Source organism: Heliangelus exortis, chromosome 10 (assembly GCF_036169615.1).
Source record: "Heliangelus exortis chromosome 10, bHelExo1.hap1, whole genome shotgun sequence".
NCBI lineage: Eukaryota > Metazoa > Chordata > Aves > Apodiformes > Trochilidae > Heliangelus > Heliangelus exortis.
The window spans coordinates 7240610-7264819 of NC_092431.1; the positions used below are offsets into that span (position 1 = coordinate 7240610).

At 39.4% G+C, this 24210-nt stretch overlaps 1 protein-coding gene across 1 annotated transcript; it reads right to left on the reverse strand.

Annotated features, from left to right (window-relative positions):
- NELFA (negative elongation factor complex member A) lies at positions 1–24121 on the reverse strand. The gene is made up of 11 exons (XM_071753304.1): positions 23491–24121; positions 16223–16394; positions 14917–15078; positions 13886–13975; positions 12016–12146; positions 11742–11811; positions 10778–10866; positions 8613–8724; positions 6091–6347; positions 5723–5822; positions 1–4255 (listed from the first exon to the last, which is right to left on the reverse strand). Exons 1-11 carry the CDS (start codon positions 23740–23742, stop codon positions 4071–4073), a joined length of 1620 nt encoding a protein of 539 aa, XP_071609405.1. The 5' UTR covers positions 23743–24121; the 3' UTR covers positions 1–4070.
- Between the last annotated feature and the right edge of the window lie 89 nt (positions 24122–24210).

Below are 24210 nucleotides of genomic sequence, written 5' to 3' on the forward strand. Positions count from 1 at the left end.
TTCCTTAGAAAAATCTAAATCTTTATTATACATACTGTATTACACTGAAAATACGTACCCAAAGACAGAATAATTTGAATTTACAACTGTACAAAAAAAATAGAAAACATACGGGCTATGCTATAGATGTAACATTTTACAAAATGACAGTTCTTGTTAAAGGCACCAGATTCCCAGAGGGCTCTGGCTTAACATTTTTTAGTCTTCATTATCAGTCAGATCTTACTATGAAAACGTGATTCACTCTTGAACTGTACAATGTCAAATCTCAAACTTCTTTCACCTAGACAAGTGGTCTGCACTTTGACACAGCTTAGTGAGGGAAGTGACCAGTTTCATACAGAGATGTAAAGCAACTACCAAAGACTCCTCCCATTGCACCAGCATCCTATGGTATTTAACCAAAATATTAAATGGCAAAGCCACCACTGAAAATCAAGTTAACCCACAAAATACTGGCCCAATACTAGAGTGTTACCCATACTAAGCCTAGAGTGTTTTGTATGGAGATAACTACAGAACACCAGAACAGGAAAGAAAATGTTCTGTCAAAAAGAAGATGCCATCTATGACCAGAAGTCCTCCTCAGCATCCCTCTTGGGCTCACCTCTATTACACTCATTTCACTTTTTCTGGTCCCTCTTGGCAATTAAAAAAGAAATTGGAGTCTAAAGGAACCCAGCACTTTGCTGTAGAGCAAGTTGTTAAAAAAGCCTGGGTATGCATGAATGTGTTCTTTCTCCCCTAAGCACAAAATCTTTGGACAGGACAGGGACAAACACAAGCTACTTTCACTGCTTTTTTCTCTCCAGTATTCCACCCTCTCAGAGTTGAACAAACTGATTTGTATCATGCCCAGGCTGCACTGACTGCTGCAAGGCAAGAGAAGCTGGGACATCCTGCCTTGGAATGCACCTGGGAAGTCTGGGCTTATTACTTACTAAAACTTCATGCTTGGATAAATGGAAGGAGGGAAGGACACAAAACTTTAAACTACTACTTTGGTCAGTTTGTCAGTACATTTGCAAGTCATTCTAGAGCCAAGTGGTTTTGTTGAAACTCACATCACACATTGAGCCCCACTGAATGGAATCCAGCTAACATCCCAGTGACTGAGTATGCAAGACAAAAATATTAAGTTCCAGGGCCAAATTTTGTTCTGTATATACCAATTCCATTATATTGGAATTTAAATGTTGATGCTGCCCTTCCTAAAGTGACTCATATTATCCCTATTTTCAAGCCACTGATTCAGTGGTTTCATTCTCTGAAGAACTCCATGTGGTTTTACTTCCTACTGTATCATTTTAACAATGTTGCAAGGACTTCACTTTCTTTAGGCATTTAAAAAACCCAACTTCCTAGGTTCACAGATCAAGTTGAGTAATGCTTTGATATTAAGGGTCATAAAATCACTTTAAAAATAATTTATGTTTGCAGTGTTTGTCTCATTCTACTGACTTAATAGAATTAAAAATTTACTATGCTTCTGTTTAAAATCTCAGATTATTATGACTGACTTCAGACAAACAGGCATGGTTGAGACCCCTTGTTCTGCAGCAAATACAAACAGGTAGCAGCAGGGTTCAGCTTCTCACACACTACTGCACTCAGCTCCCACTCCACTCTAAAAGAGCCTCTTGATAAACCAAGGGACAGCTCCTTCCAACCCAACAGCACAGTCTGAAATGCAGACTTCTGAAAGACTAAGAAAGTTTAGTGAGGGACTGAGGGACCTCCATTCATCTCAGGTAAGCCAAAAGAGCCATCCCACAGCAGCTCCTGATGACTCAAGTTGAGTCTTGCATTAACAATTTACAAAGGCAGTACAGACCCTTCAAGTCAGCCAATTTGCTAAAGGTTCTTTCTTAAAAATGATACTTGCAGTTATCTAACAAGCAGGAGCAGTTAAGACATAAGTATCATACATGTTTACAGAAAACTGGTCATCAGAAGAAAACCTGAAAAATCTGAATGCAGACAAGAAAAGGAATGTTGCTTTTCTTTAATCCTTTCTTTAAAAGACGAATACTTCCATATTCACTTGTTAGCCCTTACCTGTGTAACATACTATAATCAAATAAGTTATAACCATGAAAATTCATTTCTACTGAACTCATTCTAAACACTAAAACCCACTACTCATCCTTACTTGTCAGGCTGGTTTCTACCTGTTTGAAGAAAAATCACAACCAGAATCACAATCTACACTGCTCTGAAATGGGGTAATTATGTGGAGGAGAGCCCCCAGTGTGATTGTTAAATATAACTTTCACACTAATACATGCACAACACCCTGCAATGGTAGCAGGTACCATAAAGTAATTTGCCCACTACAGGAGCTAGAACATTCTGTGTATTTGCTAAAATAAAATTAACAAATCTATCCTTTTGGTCACATTTTAAAATACTGTAGAATACAGATTCTTATTATCTATTCTTGCCCTGTCCTGTTGGATAATTTGTTTGAAAAACTAAAAATAAAATGCAATAAAAACTCCCCAACACAAAAAGACTCTAATCAATTATCTAAACATCTTTGTTAGTATATAAGTGTACATATGGGATTTGGTCTGCTTCCTTTAAAAAAAAAAAAAAAAGCCTCATTTTGTCTGAGGAGTTCCACTTTCACATGAAAATCTAGTCAGCCCCAGGTACTCCCCCTCAGCACCATTGTGCTATTCATCCTTGTATATCTTCCTTCTAAACACCATTCCTAACCAAGTACAGCTCCACATACAAGTACTGGCAGAAACCAGACATTTAATCCAAGTCTCCTTCCAATGATGAGGCCAAGTCTCCCAAGCATGAATCCTGAACTATGTACAGAAGCCCTCAAAATAAATGCAAGCTTTATTTGTACAAGTAAAGCCAGGTTATACCAGTGGTGTGAACACAGTTATAAAGATAAAAATGTGCTTCTACTAGCAGGGAACAAGTATAAGGCACATTTATATGCCAGTATAATTGCGGCCACATTAGGGACTACACCAATATAACTACACTGGTGAGAACCACCCTTACAGTCACTCCAAACTTTTTAGATCAGGGCTTGGCAATCAAGCACCTTATGACTGCTCAACCAACCGTGAATTAACGCTGCCTTATGACAACAAATCTCCTCAGCCATCTGTATTCAGACGTGAGTCACTCAGCCATTTCTAGGGCATTTTTAAATTAAAATGCAATTGGTCTTGAGATACAACAGTATCACTTCCTCACAGGTAAGTTATGCTGTTCAAAGGGTTTGCTACACAACAGCCACAGATCAACAGCTGCCCAAGACTTGCGTGGCAAAGCGCTGTCCCTTCAAGGCAGTGACAAGCCACCACTATTCCTTTTTCCTGAATTCTGATTTTTTTTTTTTTTTTAGAAAGTTACAACACTCAGCTTCTCTTGATCTCAAATAATGCCAAATATAGATTAATTCATGCTGGGCATGGACACTGACAATATAGCAAGTTAACAAAGCTGCTCAATTCCATCCTATGACCCAAGCATAAATAAGCTAAACACACAGTGGGCACCATCAGACACTGGACACCACCTGCAATATTTAGTTGTACTGCAGCTGAACTACAAAATAATTAAGCACTGACCAGTAGTGCTTTAAATATCCATTCTTACACTAGAACTCGTGTAGCCAAAGAAAAATATTTTTACAATGAACACCTGTGCCCTTGTTTAATGGTAAACCACAAATGACTGTGCAGTAGTCTTCCCTTCTGGTACTCAGAAAGAAACTGCTCCCATCTCTAATCTCTGTGATCTCCTTTTCCAGCATCTTGAACTGCAGGAAAACAAAAACCACACCAACAACTTCCTCAACTACGATCACTTTTCCCTCTCCCAAGATTTTACAAAAAGACAAGAAAGGAAAAAAAGTTTGACACCATCTTCTTCTGTGTTCACTGCACCCAGTTAGGTTGAAGAGCCACAACTTCTGCTCTGGAGGGTAGTACGAAATGTTTACATGAATGCTGTTTTGTACAGTTGACATACTTGTAGAGTTTGACTCTACAGGGTTGACTCTAAGCTTGATTTGGTCCAGTCTGCTGTTGCTGAATCTCTTAGGAAACATTAGTTATAGGTTTGTACTTCTTGAATCTGGTCCATTCACCAGTAGCATAGTTCATTTCAAAGACCGTATCAACCAGCATTGTGGTGCTGCCAGTGCCATCTGCCTTTGGTAAATCTTCTGTATGCTCACTAAGTTTAATTTGGATGATATCACCTTGCTCTTGGCAAGGATTCTCTGCAAAAACAAGAACAACAACAACAAATTATACATTTCAGTAGTACCATATTAGAAAGGGTAAAGAGCACTTGATGGAGATTCTGAACGTTATGCTGAAAAAGCTAAAAATTTAAGAAACAACCCCCAAATACAAAACTGAGCAAGTAATGTCATCAGCACACAGTCACACAAAAAACTTCCTCCATAAATCACAGATTGAGTATCAAGGATAACAAAACCAGACCCTGAAAGATAAACATCAAGGCTAAAGTAACTGGAAGAACAAGAGGGGGGATAAAGCATGACACTAATTTCTGACTGCCCCAAGAATCATAAGAGAAGCTTCTATTTAAATGGGAGTCAGTAAGCTTGAAGTTACTATATTTGGTATACATTTTATAGTTAAAAGTCTCAATAATTTTCAGCTGCTCTGGAAGCCAAAACATCTCCTCTAAAATCACTCATTCAGGACTGAATACTTCTACTGCAATATAACCCAATGTTACATTTCAAGGAACTGACACTCAAGGAACTCAAAAATACCATAGCTGACAGTTACTCAACCAACCTTTAGAAGCTGATAACACTGTTATTGAAGGAATTCAGATTGTATACTTAACTATATATGCACTTGTGAACATATACAACACAAGTGCACACTTCCAAAATAAAATACCTTCCATTATATATACTAAGACTACCACTACTAATGCAAGATACACAGAGCTCTCAAAGTCCAGGGATCATCACAGTAACTCTACCCCATCATCTTCAATAATGTATTGCATTCAGCTGAATGCATGAGCCACAGAGGCTGCAGCACTCCAGGGGTAAGAGCCTTCAAAGAGTAAATTAGAAACCAGGGCTAGTGCAGATGAGAGTTCATGTAAGGACTCTTAAGCTCTCTCTCATCTTACATCTGATAATCTTCTGGGTAAAACAGCCTTGGTCTATCAAGGCCAGTATGTGACAGGATCTAGCTATGAGACAGCTTATCTCCCTGTGATTCACAGCACCTGTGGTTACCTAATACCTCTGAGACAACAGTTGCCAGATTTCTAATGCTAAGGAATTATCAGAGGCTCTGTGGCACCCAACTTGAACCTCAACTTGCCACAGAAGGACTTAGATTTACTGGTCTTCTGGACAGGCTACTAACCAGTCACTCCACTGCTCTGACTGGCTGCCTTGTTTTTCTTCAAGCCCTCAGCCACAATATTCCATGTGTTCAGTTATGTAAATGCTGTGTTTAGCAGCAGCTCTGACAGACTGACTTACTGGAAGCAGATCCTGCAGGCCCATTTCCAGATAGTTAGAACTGTAATCCACAAAACTACACCCAGACCAGAGTAAAGCAAGGAGCCCTGTACATACAGAGTAAAGCTAAAGCAAGAGCCTTGGACTCATATATGCACGTTTAGAAATGCAGAGCTGCATTTCAGATTTGGGTATTTGAAATCAAGCAAAATTAGTGTCAATACATGCCTCTGGATCCTGCCATGAATCCAAGGATAAGAGCCTTTTCTGGCCTTGTAACTTTGTTTGCAGTCTTGAACATTTCCTGTGCAGCATACATTTGCTCCCTCTGCAAAAAATACAAACAAATATGAATTCCAGTGGAGAAAACACTGTCAGTAGGTATTGTATAATAACAACAGACAAGTGTAAGAGTAATGTGGAAACCTGCAGACCTACAAAAAGCCACAAGGCTTATCTTTGGTTATAAAACAACAGCCTCAACCACTCCATGCTCCAAAGGCCAGACACTGCCAACATATCAAGAGATCAATAATGAAAACTTGCATTTTCCCATCCACAACAGCATCAGTCAAATGGGACCCAGTTTTACTTACTGTGAGAGAGAGGCTTTTTTTGGGTGGTGGCTGTTGCTGAGTCTGGGGGGCCACTTGTGGTGCTTGTGCTGCAGGAGCAATGGCAGGAGGTGTCGTAGGTGTTAGGGGTGAGGTAGGTGTAGCTGCAGGTGGATTAGAGTTACTGTTGTACATGGGTGTTCTTTGTTTGAACTGTGCAGGAAGAGCTGTGGTAGCATTTGGAGCTGCAGGCTCTTCAGTCTGTCTGTTAGTCTGCAAGGCCTCTCGTGTGGAGCCAGCTGCAAAAACCAATCAGGATAATTAAAAACATTATAATCCACAAATGGAGATTAACACCACCAGTGGCCTTTAAAGAAAAATAATTCTGACTATTCCATTTTAGCACCATGATTCAATAAACCATCTAATACCTATATGAAACAACTAAGAGCTAAAGCTCTTTCTACTTTCTCCTCTGTTATCCTTTGCAATAATCAGACAACTGAGCAACTATCTATGCAATACAGACTACACTATATCTAGCATCAAAGTTTGTATTTAATGGATGCTTGATTTATTAAATTGAAACTACTTTATTTACTTCTTAGCTTGTGTTGATCTAACAACTGTACTCCAACCAACCAGAATCATTGTTGTACTGTTACATAGAAGCCAAACCCACAAAAATATTGCATCAACTTTTACCTAATGCAGCAGTAGCAGCTTCCAAAGGAAATGGTAATTAAGTCTCAGCCAGATACTGAAAACACACAAATACCTGAACAGGTGACAGAATGAAATGTGGTCTCCACAAAATTCATTTAAACACTAACTGCTAAGAGAGATAAAACCCCCACAGTACAAGTCCTAACTCTGCTACTTCTCAAAGTTGATCTATTCACCTGCACTTAAGGGAGTCACTATTCCTAGCCTGGCTATAGGTGGAGGTTACATATATGATCAAGTTACAGTGATTTCATGAGTTACCATCTGTCCAGCAAACTGTAATTTTCCAGTGCACATTCTAGCCATTTACATTATTCTGCAGCTCTCAGACACAGCTGCTTAAGCACCTTTCACAAATTTCATGAGGCTTAAGCCAATCTATTCACACTGTGTCCATAACAGAATAAAAGGCAGATTCAGACAAGAGCCTGGTGCCTTTCAGATCAGATTTTAGAGAATGAGAGGTCTATCACCCTCCACCTAGGCACAGATACAGCACTGGTTTTAACAACACTGGGTTATTACCCAGTAATATGTGAATGGGATATGAACACTTGAGAGGACAGACATTTGTAAATATTAGTTACCTCTTAATTTTGAATGAATCTAAGTTTTATTACTGGTTTCCTCTCATGTCAGAATGACTGACTTGCATAATGTGACACGTCTTAACTATGCAACCTCAAATTATATGACACTAAGTCTGGATCTTTTGTTTGCAAGGAAACAGTTCTATTCCTCATCCATAAGAAAACCCAGATACCCTGTACTCCAGAAGGAAAAAAAAAAGTTATGAAGAATAAAGACAATAGTTTCCTGCTGTTGAACACAATCCCAAGACTCTGGAAGATACTACTAGCTGCTGACAGCACTGATGTGCTCTTGGCTGTGTTCCTTCTGGAGATGCCAATTTTTGCCAGAGAAAAAGATTTGCATGGACCTCCAGTGAAATTATGAACTGTTTCAAGATACAGTGAAGGAATCAGGTTTTGCATATATATTTTTCTATAGTGACCAACATGCCACAGCTCACATTTGTAGAGATAAACATTATAGTACCAAATGACGAGAAGCAAGAGTTAAAAAAATGTACTGTAATGAAACATTGATTCTCTGTTAACTGCAAACTCTGGTAAAGAATCCAAATCATCCACAGCTGTTAGTGTGAAATGATACATTCCTGTAAGAATTTACAGGCAGCAGGGAACATAAAACCAAGTGTATTAAAAGGTGTAGAAATAAAGACTCATTTGTACACATGCTGTTTTTTACCATGGGCAATTTTCTAGAATTGAAAACTAATACAGCACTTTTCAAGATACACAGGAGCTCTGCTATTATCTATTAGATTGTTACAAAAAGATAGAAGGAAAATGGATGGCTTTACCCCAGCCTATATGAAAGCCAGTATGTACCTGGCTCTGGAAACTTACCTGACTCTCAAACCCAACAGCTTTGTAACTGCATGCATATATGAATGGCTGTATGGAGTATGTACCCTAGACTTATATGTATTACTAGTCTCTTTAGGGATTAAAAAAAATGCTGGATATTCTATCACAGAGTAAGAAAAAAAAACCCATAACAGTAGATTTCTTTACTTGTTCACTTAACCAGCAGTCATTGCAAGACAAATATAACAAGCATTTTCTTTATTTAGGTTAAATGATACATCTGGTTTCCCAAAATCCAAAGGCTGGACTACTGCAATGGATTTTTAGACTGCTAAAGTTAAGCTTCACTAGAGCTGAAAGACAGCAGGTTTTTAAGTTAAGAAGTAGACTGTAGAATTGTATATATAGAGAATTAGGCCCCAAAAGCAAAAACGGGTCTTTTACCTGGCTGTGTTTCAGAGCTGGGGATATATGAGGAAGATGGCACCACACTGGGAGTAGCAGGTAAATAACTTGTAGAAGGTAGTGCAGGCTCATTGTTCAATGAGCCAAGTTTCTGTAAAACACAAAAGAAAGTGGTTATAGACATCTTGCTCTATATATTCATGTGATATTTCTGCTTATAATTTCAAGTACTAGTTATGCCTCAATATTCCTTTTGGGAACATAACTATGGACTCCTCTGTCTTGCCCTTTTAATCCTAACTTCCTATACAAATTTCAGGCATTAGAATTACCCTAGGAGAGAAAAAGCAGCTTTTATTTTCCCTCATGCAGATCAAATTTGCATTAGAAGGTACAATCTGAGCCAGGAAAATATATTAGAGAGAATGTACTTTGCAAAGACAGTCAAGCTGCTGCTGTTCCTTTGCCCCATTCCTCAGCAGCAGCATGGAGCCCTGATGATGAAATTTGTGCAGACAGTGCCCTCTGAGGAGTGATGCTATATAACCAAGTAAACTTCTGCCTGAGCAAGCATGGTCGTCACTGTTAGCAAGAAGAAATCTTTGTTCATTCACAAGCAAGAGGCCAACTAAAATGTCACCTGAGAGAAGCAGAAGGCAGCAGCAAAAGCTCAGGTAAAACCATTTCCACATTCAACACCAACCTGACAGAGGTCACCAAGCCTAAGAAAATGCCACAGTTTGTGCTTAATTATACATGACACTGCATACACAGCACAAAGACAAGAGCATGCTCCCTCTATGAAGATCTTCACTTCATCCAATCCATCTTCATCAACGTAAGAGGTTGAGAGGATAAAGAGGTTTGGGGAAAATAAGTCTAGCAGACAAATCATTTAGGGTAGGCTTACTATACAAAGAGCAGATATTCAGTAAAAAATGGAGTTTGTAAAAAAAGAGATGCTCTTAGACTTCTGCAGAAACAGGCACCAACATTAACTCCTGACACAGGCCTACCAATATCTGCCTATATGGGTTGGTTTTTTTTGCATGTGTCAAAGGTTGCTTGCCATAAGCACAGGGCTAGTGATGCACGTGCTTATCACCAGGCTCCAGATGAGAAAATGCCTGTTTCACCAACCAAACCACAGGTCTTCACACAGAGTGCTCTCCTAAGGCAAGCATTTCATGTCAACACACAGACTTAAGGCAGATATAATCACAGACACTTGAAATTTGAAACAAAAGAAGACACTTAAGGTTTGAGATTGATTTCCATCCTCCTGAGAGGCTTGAAAATGCTGAGTGCAGCTGCATTGAATTATCTACCAGTATCTAAGGAACCCAGTTGCCCAGATTAATTCCAGGTCAAGGCTTGCTGAGATAGAACAGTTTAAACACGGAAGTTGGTGGAAGACCTTACTTTTTTCTCAGAACACAGCTTTTACAGTAACGTTAAGTTCCAGCAGTTTTTCCAATGCACCACATCTGAAAGGATAGATGAAAAACCCAAACTCTACATGCATAGCCTCCCTCAGTTCCCCTGACTAAACTACCTCTGGCAACAGGTTAGCTTTTTCAGTAGATCCCAAACAACCTTCAGATAAAGAAGAAAAAGGAGAAGGAGAGGCCACCTCTGAACTTCATGGGATTTAAGAAGAAAAAATTGTAAAGCATGGGCAATTTGGACAGAGATAATCACATAGCTCTTCTCCTCCCAGAAGGAGACCTTGTAGGCTCTTTTCCCAAGTAAGAAGACAAATCAGTTCTAAAGACCTTTCTTACTTGTCTGCTTCTATTCAGCTATGCTTTCTGGGCACAGACCAATAACTGATGCTCCTCACAGACTTCTGTGGGCACTATTCCACTAGGGTCAAAGGATGCACAGGCACAAAGTGAAACCTGCAGCAATCCCTAAAGATTATTCTGCCTTTCTAGGGTCAGAGAACCCTTTGATCCCTTTAATCTCTACCAGCAGAATATAATCCTCAGTTACAGAAATGTCATAACAAACTGTGAAAAAAACTGAAAAAAAAAAACAAACAACAAAACCAAAAAAACACCAACAAAAAACAAGCCAAAAACCAAACCACACTGCATGCTTCAACAAGTCAGTAAAATATCATTACAGTGCTTACAATACCATCCACTATGGTATTCTTTTTTATTTGGTTAAGTTGTTTGTTTTGGTTTTGTTTGGCTTACCTGTGTAGAGACAAGGCCAGCAGCGTAATCTGGGGTAGCATTTTCTACTACTGTTTCTTCTTTGGCTTGCTTTTCCACAACTTCTGTATCTTTTGCATAAAAATAGATGTTAGTTAAAAGAAATTTTCTGAAATACTGCATTAAGTGTACTTTTTGGAACAAAGATTCAAAAATGCATTTCTTAAAGTCTGCTTAAACATGTTTAGAGATATATGCTGAAAGCTTGGTCGATACAGCAATCTTCATACACAATTTTATAATCAACTTGTTTATCAGCTGAACCACAATGTATATCCATGAGAATACAGTAACTCAGTAATTATGCAGAACTGGTTAATTCTGTGATATTAGAAAGCAACAAAATCCAAACAAAATTTTTGTGGAATTAGGATTTTGTTCTGAGATGGTACTTTGAGATTTTTTTGTGACAAATACAAAATAGGTTGGTTTAGGGCAAACATTCTGCCTACTGTATCTTCCTGATATGGTTCAGTAGAGCACAGCACTGACACTTCAGCTGAAAGCAGTATATCAGGTATTTTTTACATTTCAAGATCTCAGCCAGAATTTTGTAGGATGCTATACATTTTTTTCAACATTATTTTAAATTAATTTACTTGGCCATACAGCCAGCAGAAATAAGAACATAAAGTATCTTAGAACAATTTCAGTACCGAAGCCACTCACACACCTATGTGCTGTACAAAACACAACTGGCTGGATGAATCCCCTGATGCAACAGAGTCAAGTTATCGTTCTAGGCACATTGCAATGCATTTAGGAATGATGAAAAAAGTGAAAACTCTCCTTTTAAGGCATTTTTGTTTGGGTTTTGCTTTTCCTTCCTTTTTTGAAGTTTAGCTGAAAATCGGCTTTAATAAAAGAAGAAGAAAATAGTACTGCAAATCTAGATCCTATTTGCAGGTATATTAATAGCCTTTTTAAGTACCATTGTTATACCAACCTAATGTCTTTCTTCTTCTCTTTGCTTCACGGCCAGCACCTACCATATCCAGCTCAGAGATATCTAGAAGCTAAAAAGAAAAACCATAGAGAACTTAATACCCACGCTACAGTTACACAGTCAAGCTCTAAATATTGTCCTTAATTTTTTATTAATATATAGTATAATACATGCTACAAAATAATACTGGGTTCAAAAAAGCATCAGAAATCCACTTTAGCTCAGAGAGGGGAACTGAGCAGGAACACAAGAGACAAAGAAAGAGCACATCTACCTTTACTCCCCTTTCTTTGCGCAGAGGTGTTCTCGAAGGAGGAATAGGAGTTCTGTTTCCAGCAGGACTAAATACACTGGGTGCTGAAGTACTCCTGAATGGAGCTTGTTTTGGTATTCCTTTGAGTGGTGCTTAGGGAAGATCAAAAAAGGGAACAACTGTAATATATGTTTAATTAGCTACAAAAACCTATATTGAGTTCTTTGGCTTTTTCCCTTCTTAATGCACACACCCCCTGCTCTTTAATTTAAAATGTTTATAACGTGGGACTGTCTATAGTACATTAAATGCTCCTCAAAGGTCACATTAGGTTTTATCCTTCGAAGAAGTAAAAGCCATCTCTAGGCTAATGCAATTAAACAGTTGCACTGGAATCAAAATATACCTCTACATCCAAGCATTACTTATAACAAATAAACTGAACATATAAAAAGGTTATCAGGCATGAATGTTCTGAATCCAATTATTGCCAAAGTTGCTCTTTGAACTTTAAAAATCTAATTACTTCATAAAACTGCATTTAACCAAAGATTCTTAGCCAACCTTCTGATAGGCTAAAGGCTTAAAATCTACTAGAAAGGTAAATTACTGCTCCACACAGGGGTCTGAAATGCCGGACCTGCTGTTTGCACAAGGAAGAGGATCCAACTTGGTGTACACTGCAAACAGAAGACATGCAGTCTTAATAGCAGAACCTGCTACACCTGTAAGAGGCTGTTTTCCCCCAGCTTTATACTGTTAACCCTCTACCACACACTTGATATAAGTGCTGAAGGCAGCAATCTTTCATTAACTGCTAGAAATTAGAGACACAAATACAGATCTACCAGGTCTTTGAACCTCCTGACAATCTCATCATATCCGACAATTTGAAGGGATACTCTGATATCCTTCTGTCAGATACTCTGTATCCTTCTCTGTGTTGTACAGAAATGTTTTCATCACTGACAATCCTCCCTGCCCAAGTCAGTAAATTTCAGTGGAGTCATCCGAGTTGGTTGCATAAACCACATTTCTACAGAGCACCTGGTACTAAAGGCCAATTCCAAAAACTATCTTTATTACTTCAGTGGCTAAAAAGAATGCCAAAAAGGACTAATGGTCAATTTCTATACTGGGACAAATTTTATTTCAAATCACAACTACACTTTTTGCATTTCTTGCGTGAACAAGTGGCTAAACTTTGGTGCTCAGCAACATAACGATTGTGGTAAAAATTATAGGTGTGCAATGATTTAAAGTATGTAACTTATTCTGAGCCCTCCCCTGGCTCCCAGTCAAATACTTACTTGAAAATTTCAAGCAGTTCAGGAACTTCAGCTAACAGCTGAAGTCTATTAAAGCAAAGCTGAAGAATGACTATACATCTCTGTTATGTCCATTAAACAAAAGCCACTGCACAGCCCTGGCTGCAGAGAGCACACTGTCCCCTCTTCTTTCTCCTCACAGAATTCAACAAACACAATATAGATTCAGTCTACTTGACAGCATTTCAAAGAGCACAACAGATAACACAGTGTGAGCAACTCTATTCCAGTTTGGAGCAATATGGCTTAGTCAGGAGTTATTCCTGGAGTGATGCAAATTAAATTCTTACCAAAGTCTACAGGCATGATCTAGCTGGGTACATTTTAGAAGCATGGCAGATATACTTGCCATTTAAGAAAAACCCCACACTCTTGTTCTTTCTGACAAGACAGGTCAGAAACATTTAAATATGAGGAGAGAAAGAGAGAGAGAGGCAGAAAGGGAAAAATCCTTTGCTTCAAAAAAGAATAAAGGTTTTTTAAAAACGAGGCTGAAATTTTAGTCTTCATCAAAGCTATTTTATCAGATTTTCTTTCTGGCAAGTGCTGAAAGAGAGCCATACTTGTTGTATCTATCTTTTTGACTAGTCCCCTGCCTTTGGCATGGAAAGGCACTCCTGCGGTCTTCTTGAGCTGTTGTGCAGTTTCTGTTGCTAAAAAAAAAAGGGGGGGGATGGAATTAGTTATTACAGTTTCTGTGCTGAAAAAATAGAATACATTGCTTCATTTATAAAATGTTATTACTTAATACATAAAAAGGTGTGTATAGCAACAAAGAATTAATTTTATTGTAATTAAAAAGCAGGTCATTTATGCAAGGTAAACCCATTATTTGGAGAAAATGCAATATCAATATAACTGTGCAACTCATCAGATGGTCTAAGCTAAACTAAATTATCATAGTAGATAATTTATTTGATAAAGACAGAAATAATTAAAGTTCTATATAACATCATAATATCTTACAGATCCTGTATTTAGCCAGACCAACTACTCAAGTCACACATAAGAGAGAAGCAAGCTGCTGCAAGAGAACAGCAAGCACAGTAAACTATTTTAAGATCACTTAGTTCAAGCAGCTATCACTACAGATATGTATACATATATTGCCTGTTGTTAGCAAAAGCCCTCTTGGCTTTCACACCCTACATAGCCATACTGAGCAAAAGAAAGCACTAATTAGCAGTTCTTGCTCCGTTGCAAAAACATATGGCAAACTAAAACAAGTTTCTCATTTCAGTGCTGTTTCATGACAGCTTTATCCAAAGATGTCCCTCACAGCTCTCCACAACTGTTAAACACACCCACGAGGCAGTGTATCTGTGCTTTCAAGTGCTACAGATTTTTGTATACCTTGATATTTGAGCAGGATTTAAATCAAGATTAGCACTTTAAGATAATCATGGCCAGAGTAACTTGCACCTGCTCTTCCATTCCTAGCAGTCTATTAAAGACAAAATAGTCAGCCAGCAAACCTCTTATAATAGAAAACTTTTATGTATAAACCCATACTGAAGCATAAGACTGAATATAAATTTTCCTTCCACCATTTAATTTGTTACTCAGTCTTACAACTAGCTGTAATACTACTTACACTTCTGCAAGAGTTCAGCTCTGAGAGTGGCACTTTTAGGTTTCCTTTTCAGCTGGAAGTGTTTCACTGGGGGAGTAAGAGGCCCAGCTAGTGTTGTCAAGGCATTTTTGTTTAAGTATTGGCATTCCAACGGCAACATAGCTGAAGTTTCACATTCACTGACTGCATAAAGAGTTAACACAGTACACATGGGTATTAGCACCTCCTTGATTCCCAGTTACAGAACATTTTACAGCTACGCTGTACAGGTGTTTTTAAATTTCACATTACTCATTTAAGCACCCATAGTAATTTGTTTCTAATTATAATACAGTATAACTGGTTATTAGAATACTTGTTTTTTACATTAGCTTCATAAGGAATCCTGAACATGCTACTATTGTGAGACAAAAAAAAAAAAAAAAGTAAAAGAAAAAACCCCTGAATTCTCATATTCATTAAAAACTGCACATAAAAAGGAATCTACACAGGAGCCCAAACCAAAAGTGTGAACAGAGAAATTATTTGTTTATAGTAAGAAAACAAAATGCTTTCACCTCCAAGTAATTTCACTACTGGTCTGCTGCAATCCCAGCTCCAAGACCCTGTCTGTCGATGCCCAAGGGCTTTTCCAAGGCAATGTGCTAAATCAAACCCACTAATAGGAGCAGCTTTGCATCACGATCTAAGCTACATTGTTTGAAGCAGCAACTGTGCAAATGCCTGAGCCAATATTCTCAGCTGCCAGGCCATCCACATCGGCAGATCACAAGCGGCAACACTCTGTGTGTGATCAGTCTCCCCCACAGCACCCATCATTTGTTGATTAGAGGAGGACTTTCAGCAGAGATTCACCCCACCTGCCCAATACAACCGTGGTGCTTCCCCACACAGGAGGCTATCCACACCAGAACTGCAGAAACAGAGCTTTTCTGTCACCTTTGGTACAACAAAGATGGAGTAATGTATGAAAAAGCTCAAATTACAAAGCTGCAGTCAGTTTCACCAACCAGTGCGCATACAGCCCAGCTAAGACACCAATGAGTCCACATTCACTTGCACAGCGCCCTTCAGAACACTCAGGGTAATACCTGACACAATGTTAAGTTCTGATGTTGTGTGAAAAGATACTTTAAGTTACCATTCCTTAAATATCACCGACCCCAGCCCAGTACCATGCCAACTCAAATCGTGGCAGTTAAGACAAGACATATCGCCTGTCCTATTACCAGTTCTGTTAAAATAGCAGGACTGCCTGTGAAATGACAGGTTGTTTCTGAAAAAAGGCATTGCATTTCTGGAATTTTCACCAACAGAAAAGTCTTACCTTTTTCTCTAAGCTCTCCTAAAATATCTTGAACATTGGGATTCTGTTCTTCAAGATCAAGGTTAAGGGAGCCAGTATCTGGAAAGGATTTTAAAATATCAGCTACCATTAAGACCCAGGGGTCTGAATCCAAGGTAGCGAGCTGGATAATTTCAGTCAGTGCCCCTTTCATCTAACAAAAAAAGAAAAAGAAAATCAGCCAATTTGAAACAGTCTTAAAACAGGTTAGGTTTTTTTTTATTATTTTACAAAGACATTCACGTAAACATGCACAATGTTTTACTACTGGGGAAGGGAAGAGGGAGACTGATTCAACACAGTTATACATTAACTCTAGAACTAAGTAAAGAACGAACCAAGATAATTCTTTATACTGCATTTTGTCATTCTAACCCAAGTTTGTTTTAAGCTTTTGGCAGCTCAAAGCACTGAACATTTTTACTAAAAGCAACAGGCCAGATTTTTATGTTCATGTCTCCTTATATTCTACACTTATACTTCACACATTATATTAAGTGGTAAAAATATACAACTAGAATACAAGAAGTTATTTACAGCAGGCCTTTAAATGACTATGTACCTCTTCCTAGGCTACAGGATTACATAGCTGACAGACCACATTTGCATTGCATGAACTAAAGTCCTCAAATTTTAACTTAAGCCTAGGCCAAAATACTGTTTCATGCTAATCAAAACTGCATTGTTTGACAAAAAATACATAGTCCTCCAATATGCCACAAGTAACAAGATTTTCCATCTACCAGAATTCCCTTTAGTAGAAAGTTATTTTGCTTTAAGCACTTATTTTGAAAGTGGGGAAATAATGCATAAGATTAAAAAAAGGATTGTGACAATTTGTTTTAATTAAAATTGCTGATCAACATGTCTGTTGGCACTATGAAAGGAAATATGTGTCACAACAAATACAGTCAGAGGTTTACACAGTGAATCTCAAATTAGTTGTTTTATTTAATTCACAGGTAAGCTTAACCTCCCTAAATACTCCAAATGCTTGTTTTTTCTTCTTAGTAAGTTAACTTTGATGTAAGAATGAAAGCATTAGCTTCACAGGACTAAGATGTCAGAGATGCGCTGCGAGTCAATCAAGCCATGAAACAGTAAGATGGCACATTTAGATATACACTGTACAGTACTGATACTGAAGAATTTACAAGCAAGTATAAGAAAATACTTGAATTTTGATTTTTCACAACACATTAAAGTATGCATAGCTTAGTTACAATCTACATCCTTGTCTCCCTGTGTTCAGAAACAGAGATTCATCTTCATGCTGTATTTCTCTTTGTATAGAACCAGTCTTTTCTTATATGAAAATGTTTAATAAAACAGGCTTATTCAATTCATGCAACTTTAAGAAGTTAAATCTCTGCTCTCCAGTTTTTCCCCCTCAGCACTTCTGAAACTCAGCAGAGGCAGATAAACACACTGGCATTTCTCAATTCCTTCCACCCACACAAAGCTAACGCTCTCTCACTTAAACAAGTTCACAAGCACAGTATAGGGGCAGTTTGTCCTTTACCCTTTGAAGATTTTTACCATATTGATACACTTGTGAAATGAACAAGATCAGTTTATCTGATTGAAAACTAGCAGCTCTACAGCTTTAAGCTTGAGCAAACCCTTGGTGTGGCTGACTAGTCACACGAGCACTATAACCACAAAAAGAAAGGAGCAGAATGGAGGCACTGCAACACTTAGCAGCACTCCTGATCTGCTTTGGATTTGGGACCACAAAACCTTGCACTGGTTGACATTTGGCAAAAATTAATCAACACTTAAACTCAGTGGAAAGAATAAATGTAAGGTTCTAGTCTTTGTTGTGCTCCATTGCTACTTTCTCTCTCAATAAACACAAAACCCCACCTAGACTCCACACATACTTGTAAATCTCTAACCATAAACTGCTCACTACTGAAGTCCTTTACTGTCCTATCTGTCCTGGAGGAATTACAGTACTGATTTACAGCAAACACCAGAAAACTGAAAACATGCCATGAAAATGGATGGTTTATTTGTATCTCTCTTACAAGCTTTGATCTGGACACCACTAATGGAGGTTAAGTGCTTAGAATGTAATTTTTTCCCCAAAGTCAATTCAGGCAACAGTTGGGGGCAAGATAGCTCCTGCATCACTCCAATCTGCCCCTCCTATTTGCTCCACAAACTCCTATTTGTACCAAGAATCCTGAGCTACACATATATACAATGCATGTCTCTATGAAATGCTCAGCTGGGCATGCTATATCCATATTGCTCTCAGGGCAGCTAAAGACAGGAAACCTACTGATGCCACAATGCACAGCTTCACATGACTTGGGTTCCTTCAATACTAGAGCCCAGAAGCAACTTGTTTGCACTGGGCAAACACCATTATCATAACACCTCATGGGAGAAAAAAGGTGATGAAAGAACACTCACTGTCACACACAGGGAAGAGAAGCACACTAAGATGTACTGTGAGCTAACCAAAGACCTTGCCTGAATACAGGTTTGCATTTAAACAAGCCTGGATCTGATTTTTGACTCAGGTTTGTCTTCAAATGGCAATCTAAATACATGCACTCAGTTTGCTGTGGAACTGGCAGCTGAAGAAAATTTCATTTGTGGTTTGAGAATGCCTAAAATGCAACTCAAAATAGCAGAGAATCCTATGTACAATTTTTCTGTTTTTACAGAGCACAGCCATTATACCAAGCTCTTAATCATGTAAGACTGCAACACTGGGTCACACTAAGAGTACCATCAGCTCCAACCAGTGTCTTGTTATGCACGAATGTCAAGATTCAACATGTTCTGGCATTTCTCTCATCTCAAACTTAAGGATCTTAAGTACTTTTCTCAGCCTACTAGCACAAAAAAAAAAAAAAAAAAAAAAAAAAAAAAAAAAAAGGCATAGGGCATGACTAGAAACATTTAATAAGAAATAAACAGGAAGGATGGAAAAAGCCTGGGAACAAAGTGAGAGTAATAATGGCTGTGAAGAAAGAATATACAAACAGAATTGTGGAAAGGGGCAAAAAAATTAATGCTACTAGGAACATACAAAGTAAGAGCTCCAAGATGATTTCTTGCAAAGAATTCCCATCAATTTGATTTATCTTATTCCTAAATTAAAATACGCTATTATACCTTTGGACAAGTGCATCAACTGTTGGCTAATAAACCCAAATTTTAATCTTTCAGGAGCCATAGAGAAGGTGTTATTTAATAGGCACCTGTATTATTATAGAACATTTTCATTTAGCTAAAAGCATTGGACTGAGAGTGCAGTATTTACATGATACAAAAGTAGGATGGATCAAATATCACTATTGTATGTGCTTTGTATTTTAATAATGAAAAAGATTAGGAAGTGGCCAAGAGTAATATTAGATTAAAATACACCTTATTACATTACAGAAGAATTAAAAACACTAAATGCAGGCCAGGAAGATGCATAGCAGCCTGCATATTCTGAGAGGGAAAAGCAAGTGTCATGTACCCTTTTACTCCTTTGCACTAGTACTCCACAATTCCCACTTCCATGAATAAAACACTCACTGACATAAGCAAGCAAGAAGAAAAGTCTTGACCTTTGCTCTCCTGAGGCTACTGTACTAAGGGGGTTCATTCCAACTAATTCTGAACAAATAAATTAAATGCTGGCACAAAAAGAAAACTTGCACTTGCCATTGTGAATCCAGTTAACAAGAATATAATATACAAAATAAACATTCGTAACTGTTCTGCCAAATTCACAACTGAAACTCTGGTCAGCATTGTACTGAGCTTTAGGCATCATTTCAAATAAGCACAATTACCTAGGAAAAAAATCTAGCAGATGAAGCTCAGGGATATTCAAGAGTTTGCATGTTCTGCTCAGAGAATTAGAGCGGGAAAGGATATTCTTGTTAACTGCCTGCAAAACACACTTAAAATTAAAATGGGAGCCAATTATTCTTATTAGTCAGCAGGAACAAACAAGCAGTAATGAGGTTCACAGCATGATAAAAAATTAGGTTTATTACCTATCCCACAGGAGCATTATGAGAATTAAGTCCCTTATATCTATGCAATACTTGGAGTGTTGAATGAAAACATTATAAAAAGTAAAGGATACTACATCTGAGAAAACCAAACACTTAAGCTAAGGACTGAGCTTTCAAGAGAGCTCATTGAAGATTCACTTGTCTAGACTGAAGCTTTCACAGAGATTTAGCAAGGACCAGCAGCCAGTTAAATCCCTTCTAAACCAAGTACCATCACACTTCTCTCGATTCCCACATCACTTTTTACTCTTGATGTCTGCTCCAAAATGGCTCCCATGTTATTCTGTGCCTCAATGGAAATGCTATTATAGAGGAAAAAGAAATTTTTAATAGAATAGTTATTTTCTATTTCTGAAGTCCAATATGCTGAGAAGGGAATATCACAGAACCTTAGAATATCATTTAATGTGTTACATAAGAAATGAGAAACACACCCTGCATCCACTACCGGGGTTCCCAAAGTGTTACAAAGATGATGCAATCTATTTTCCAATACTATTAAGTTTCCAAATGCCAGCTCAGTGCTTCTCACATGTGGTAAATACAGAATGGCACGTGGCATGGAAAACACAGATTTAACAAAGTGACTAAAGTGACTAATTAAGCACTTTAAGCTTAACCATTGAGATATGGGAGTGATTTCCAAGTGACAAATTTCACTTCCAGGCAGCTACAGTTGTCCTGTACTGGTGTATGTTTGTTAGCAGACACCATGTTCAGTACTCCACAATACATCGAGTGGAAAATACTGCACAGAAGTACACAGCACACATATACTGAACACATACATATGATACCCATGACATATGTATGCCAGATATTCCATGTCAGTTAAAATATCAACAATCTTGACAATAAGTTAACAAATCTTCACAAATATTTTAGAAAACCCACCACCAGTGATGAGCATCTGATAAAGACAACATCCCTTTTAACAATTTGGTTACACCAGCTATTTTTACTATTTAAAAAAGGAAATCCATAATAATAATAGTAAACCTACTAGCAATGTTAACGGCTCCTACCCCATGAGCTTTCAACTTTTAACCCCTTCTTCTCATTTAAAAAAATTAAAATCATGTGTCCCTGAAATAATTAAGATGCTACGCTTCTTTTGCAAAGGTCTGAAAATATGATAAATCCCTACATTCCAATCAAGTGTCCTTTGTTTACTATGACAGATTAAGTTTATGACTGAATTCAGACTCTACCAAGAAGTGAAAAATGTCACAATATTTTGTTACAGCAGTAGTAGGAGCTTTGTATTTGGAATACAACAGATCACTTTTACACCAAAAGGCACAGAAACTGACTTGCTTTTCTTTACATAAACTTTACCTCCATGGCTACCAAAAGCCCAGATCAAGTAAAGCTCCTGGCTACCCTCTTGCAATCTGTTAAAAGAGTTCTTTTACCTACCCCATGAATACTCTTGCAGCATTTCAACAAATTATTTAAGTTTGTTTGAATGCTGCTGCCTCAAAGAATTAGTATGCATATTATTTAAGAAGGTCCGCAAGTTTTTCAAGCTCTCTTCAATCTAAAAGAAGTCACTGATTTCTTAGCTTTTTCTAAACGTTCCAATACTCATTTTTTCCAGGGCTATTTGGATTTTCACATTACTTCAGAAGAATTTTGCATACTCAGAGTTGACTGGAGCTTATGCATAGCTCCCCATCCCCCTTTTTGGCCTTGGTTATTTTGATTATTCAAAACACAACTGTACTTGTCACACACAAGGAAGATGGGGCTTGTGCACTGGACAAAATATTAATACCACCTTCTAAAAACTGAGTAAATGCTGAACAAGAATTTATTTAAGTTACATGTAACACAGTGAACAACGATACAGTGGCAAGACAGAGACTGACATACACTGAACTACTGCTTGAATGTGGTGTTTATGCAATTTCAGCTTAGAAGTACACAAAAACTGAGTTACAATACTGTCTTCCCACACCCTGCCTAGTATATGTGTTTAAGTCTAAACAGTAGCTGTGTCCAAGCTGAGGATACTGGAGCAAGCACAGCTGAGGATATTCTTCCCAAGAAGGTGAGGATTAACTATGCACCACCTCCATGAATGTTACCTCCACACATGGTGGAGGCAGGAGAGGAATTCCTTAAACCTAGCTGAGGAATTGTGTTTTCCAATCGTTCTCCAACCACTGTCTCAAAGATCAGAAGCTTCCTACTGGTAAGAATAAGGCAGGTGAAGATGAGGTATGGTCCAGGGCCAAATGAATAAGCTTTTCTGCATCTGTGATGACTGCTTGCAAAACCAACTCAGACTCAAGCCAGCCAGCTTATTAGCTGGAGTAGGACAGTAAAGGAAAGCACCAGCTGTTCCCAGAAAGGTTCAGTGAAAAAAAAGAAAAAAAAGCATGATAGTTTTCCTCAAGCAAGACCTGAAGACCTGACTGCAAGAAGGTTGGGAAAAGCACTGTGTTCAGTGCAGACCCCAGATGTCCTATTCCTAAAGTTTCAGCACTTGCTGCTGTCCTTCCTAAGGCTGAGATGTTCGACTTGGGACACCCACACGGCTGCCAGTATTAAGGAAGGAGAGAGAGAGAGGGAGAGAGAGAGAAGGAAACCCAGCACAGGCGGCTGTTCCTGAACCATCCTTCCTTTCTGTCTTAATCCTAGAACAACCACTGCCTCAGAGAAGACCTCGCCCCTAAAGGCGCCCAAACTGTATCAAAACACAGCCCTACAACCACGAGTCCCTCTGCAGGCTTAAGATGGGCCACAGGTCGGAACCGCTTTCCAAAGCCAAATGTCAACCAGCGATTCCCCAAGGAGCGGGAGGAGGAGCAGCAACGCTTTCACTCCACTCGCTCCTTTATCACGGGGAATCTCAGCGTTTTCCCTCACACCAAAGATCCGACTCTTCCGAGCTGGGCCTCAAGGGACCGCTCTGCCATCCCAGACCTTCTTCCTCCCATACCCCTTCCAAGAAAGGCTGCGAGGGAGAAGCGGGGATGGCTGCGGGGATCGGGCACGGACCCTTCAGCCGCAGCCGCCCCTCGGCTCCAGCCCCGGGCTCTCCCCACCTCACAGACCACGGGAAAAGGGCGGCGGGCGGGCGGTGGGGAGGTGGTGCTGCTGCCGTTGCCCTCCTCCGCTTCTCCCCTCACGCCTCTCCGACCCATCTCTCTCCCTCACACACACACACCGCTTCGGTTAAGCTTCCCGCGCAAGCTCCTACCCGGCTCTCACCTCATCCACCGCCCGGCGGGGCAGGTGCAGCATCCCCAGGAGTAGCTTGAGCTTGACGGCCGAGGAGAGGCCGTGGAAACAGAGACGGATGTTGTCGATCACCGAAGCCGTGAGCAGCGAGGCAATGCTCGGCGGCGCCCACAGTTCATCTGTGGAGCCCAGTTTGTTGTGCAGCCACAGGCCAGTGTCGCTCTCCCGCATCGACGCCATCTTGGGAGCGGGACGAAAAAAGAGGGGATTCTCCACAGGCATTTTATGAAGACACCTAAAGGGAGGGAGGGAGGGGGTGAGGACCCCTGCGGGTCGCCCTCTTGTTCGTAACCTAAAATGGCGGCGCCCTATGAGCTTGCGCTGGGGAAGCTGGAGATTCCGCCGTAACTTAAAATGGCGGCGCCCAGGCGAGGAACACCATTGACGCGCTCGGCACCTCTCGTTCAGATGCAAAATGGCGCCCGCCGTAACTTTTCTTCAGTATTGCAAGATGGCGACGCCTCACGGTAGAGAACCTTTTGTGTCAGCCCCGACTTGTTGTTCCTCACATCTCGCCCTAACTTCTCAGGGGTTCAGAAAAGGACCGAGAAACGGGATTGAGGGGCAGAGCCACGGCAGGGCAGAGCGACCCATATCGGAGGCAGCCCAAAGCCTTCCCCTCCCGCCTGAGGCCACTGCGTCTCCCCCCGCCCCCCCGGCCGGCGGTTCCATTCCTTTTCCTGCCCGGGA

Coding starts and splice junctions, on each gene's coding strand:
- NELFA (XM_071753304.1), bottom strand. CDS start 23,742: ATGCCTGTGGAGAATCCCCTCTTTTTTCGTCCCGCTCCCAAGATGGCG. Junction 15,079..16,222: donor AGGAGAGCTTAGAGAAAAAG/GTAAGACTTTTC, acceptor CTCTTTATGCAG/TCAGTGAATGTGAAACTTCA. Junction 8,725..10,777: donor CTGGCCTTGTCTCTACACAG/GTAAGCCAAACA, acceptor TGTGTTTTACAG/AAACTTGGCTCATTGAACAA.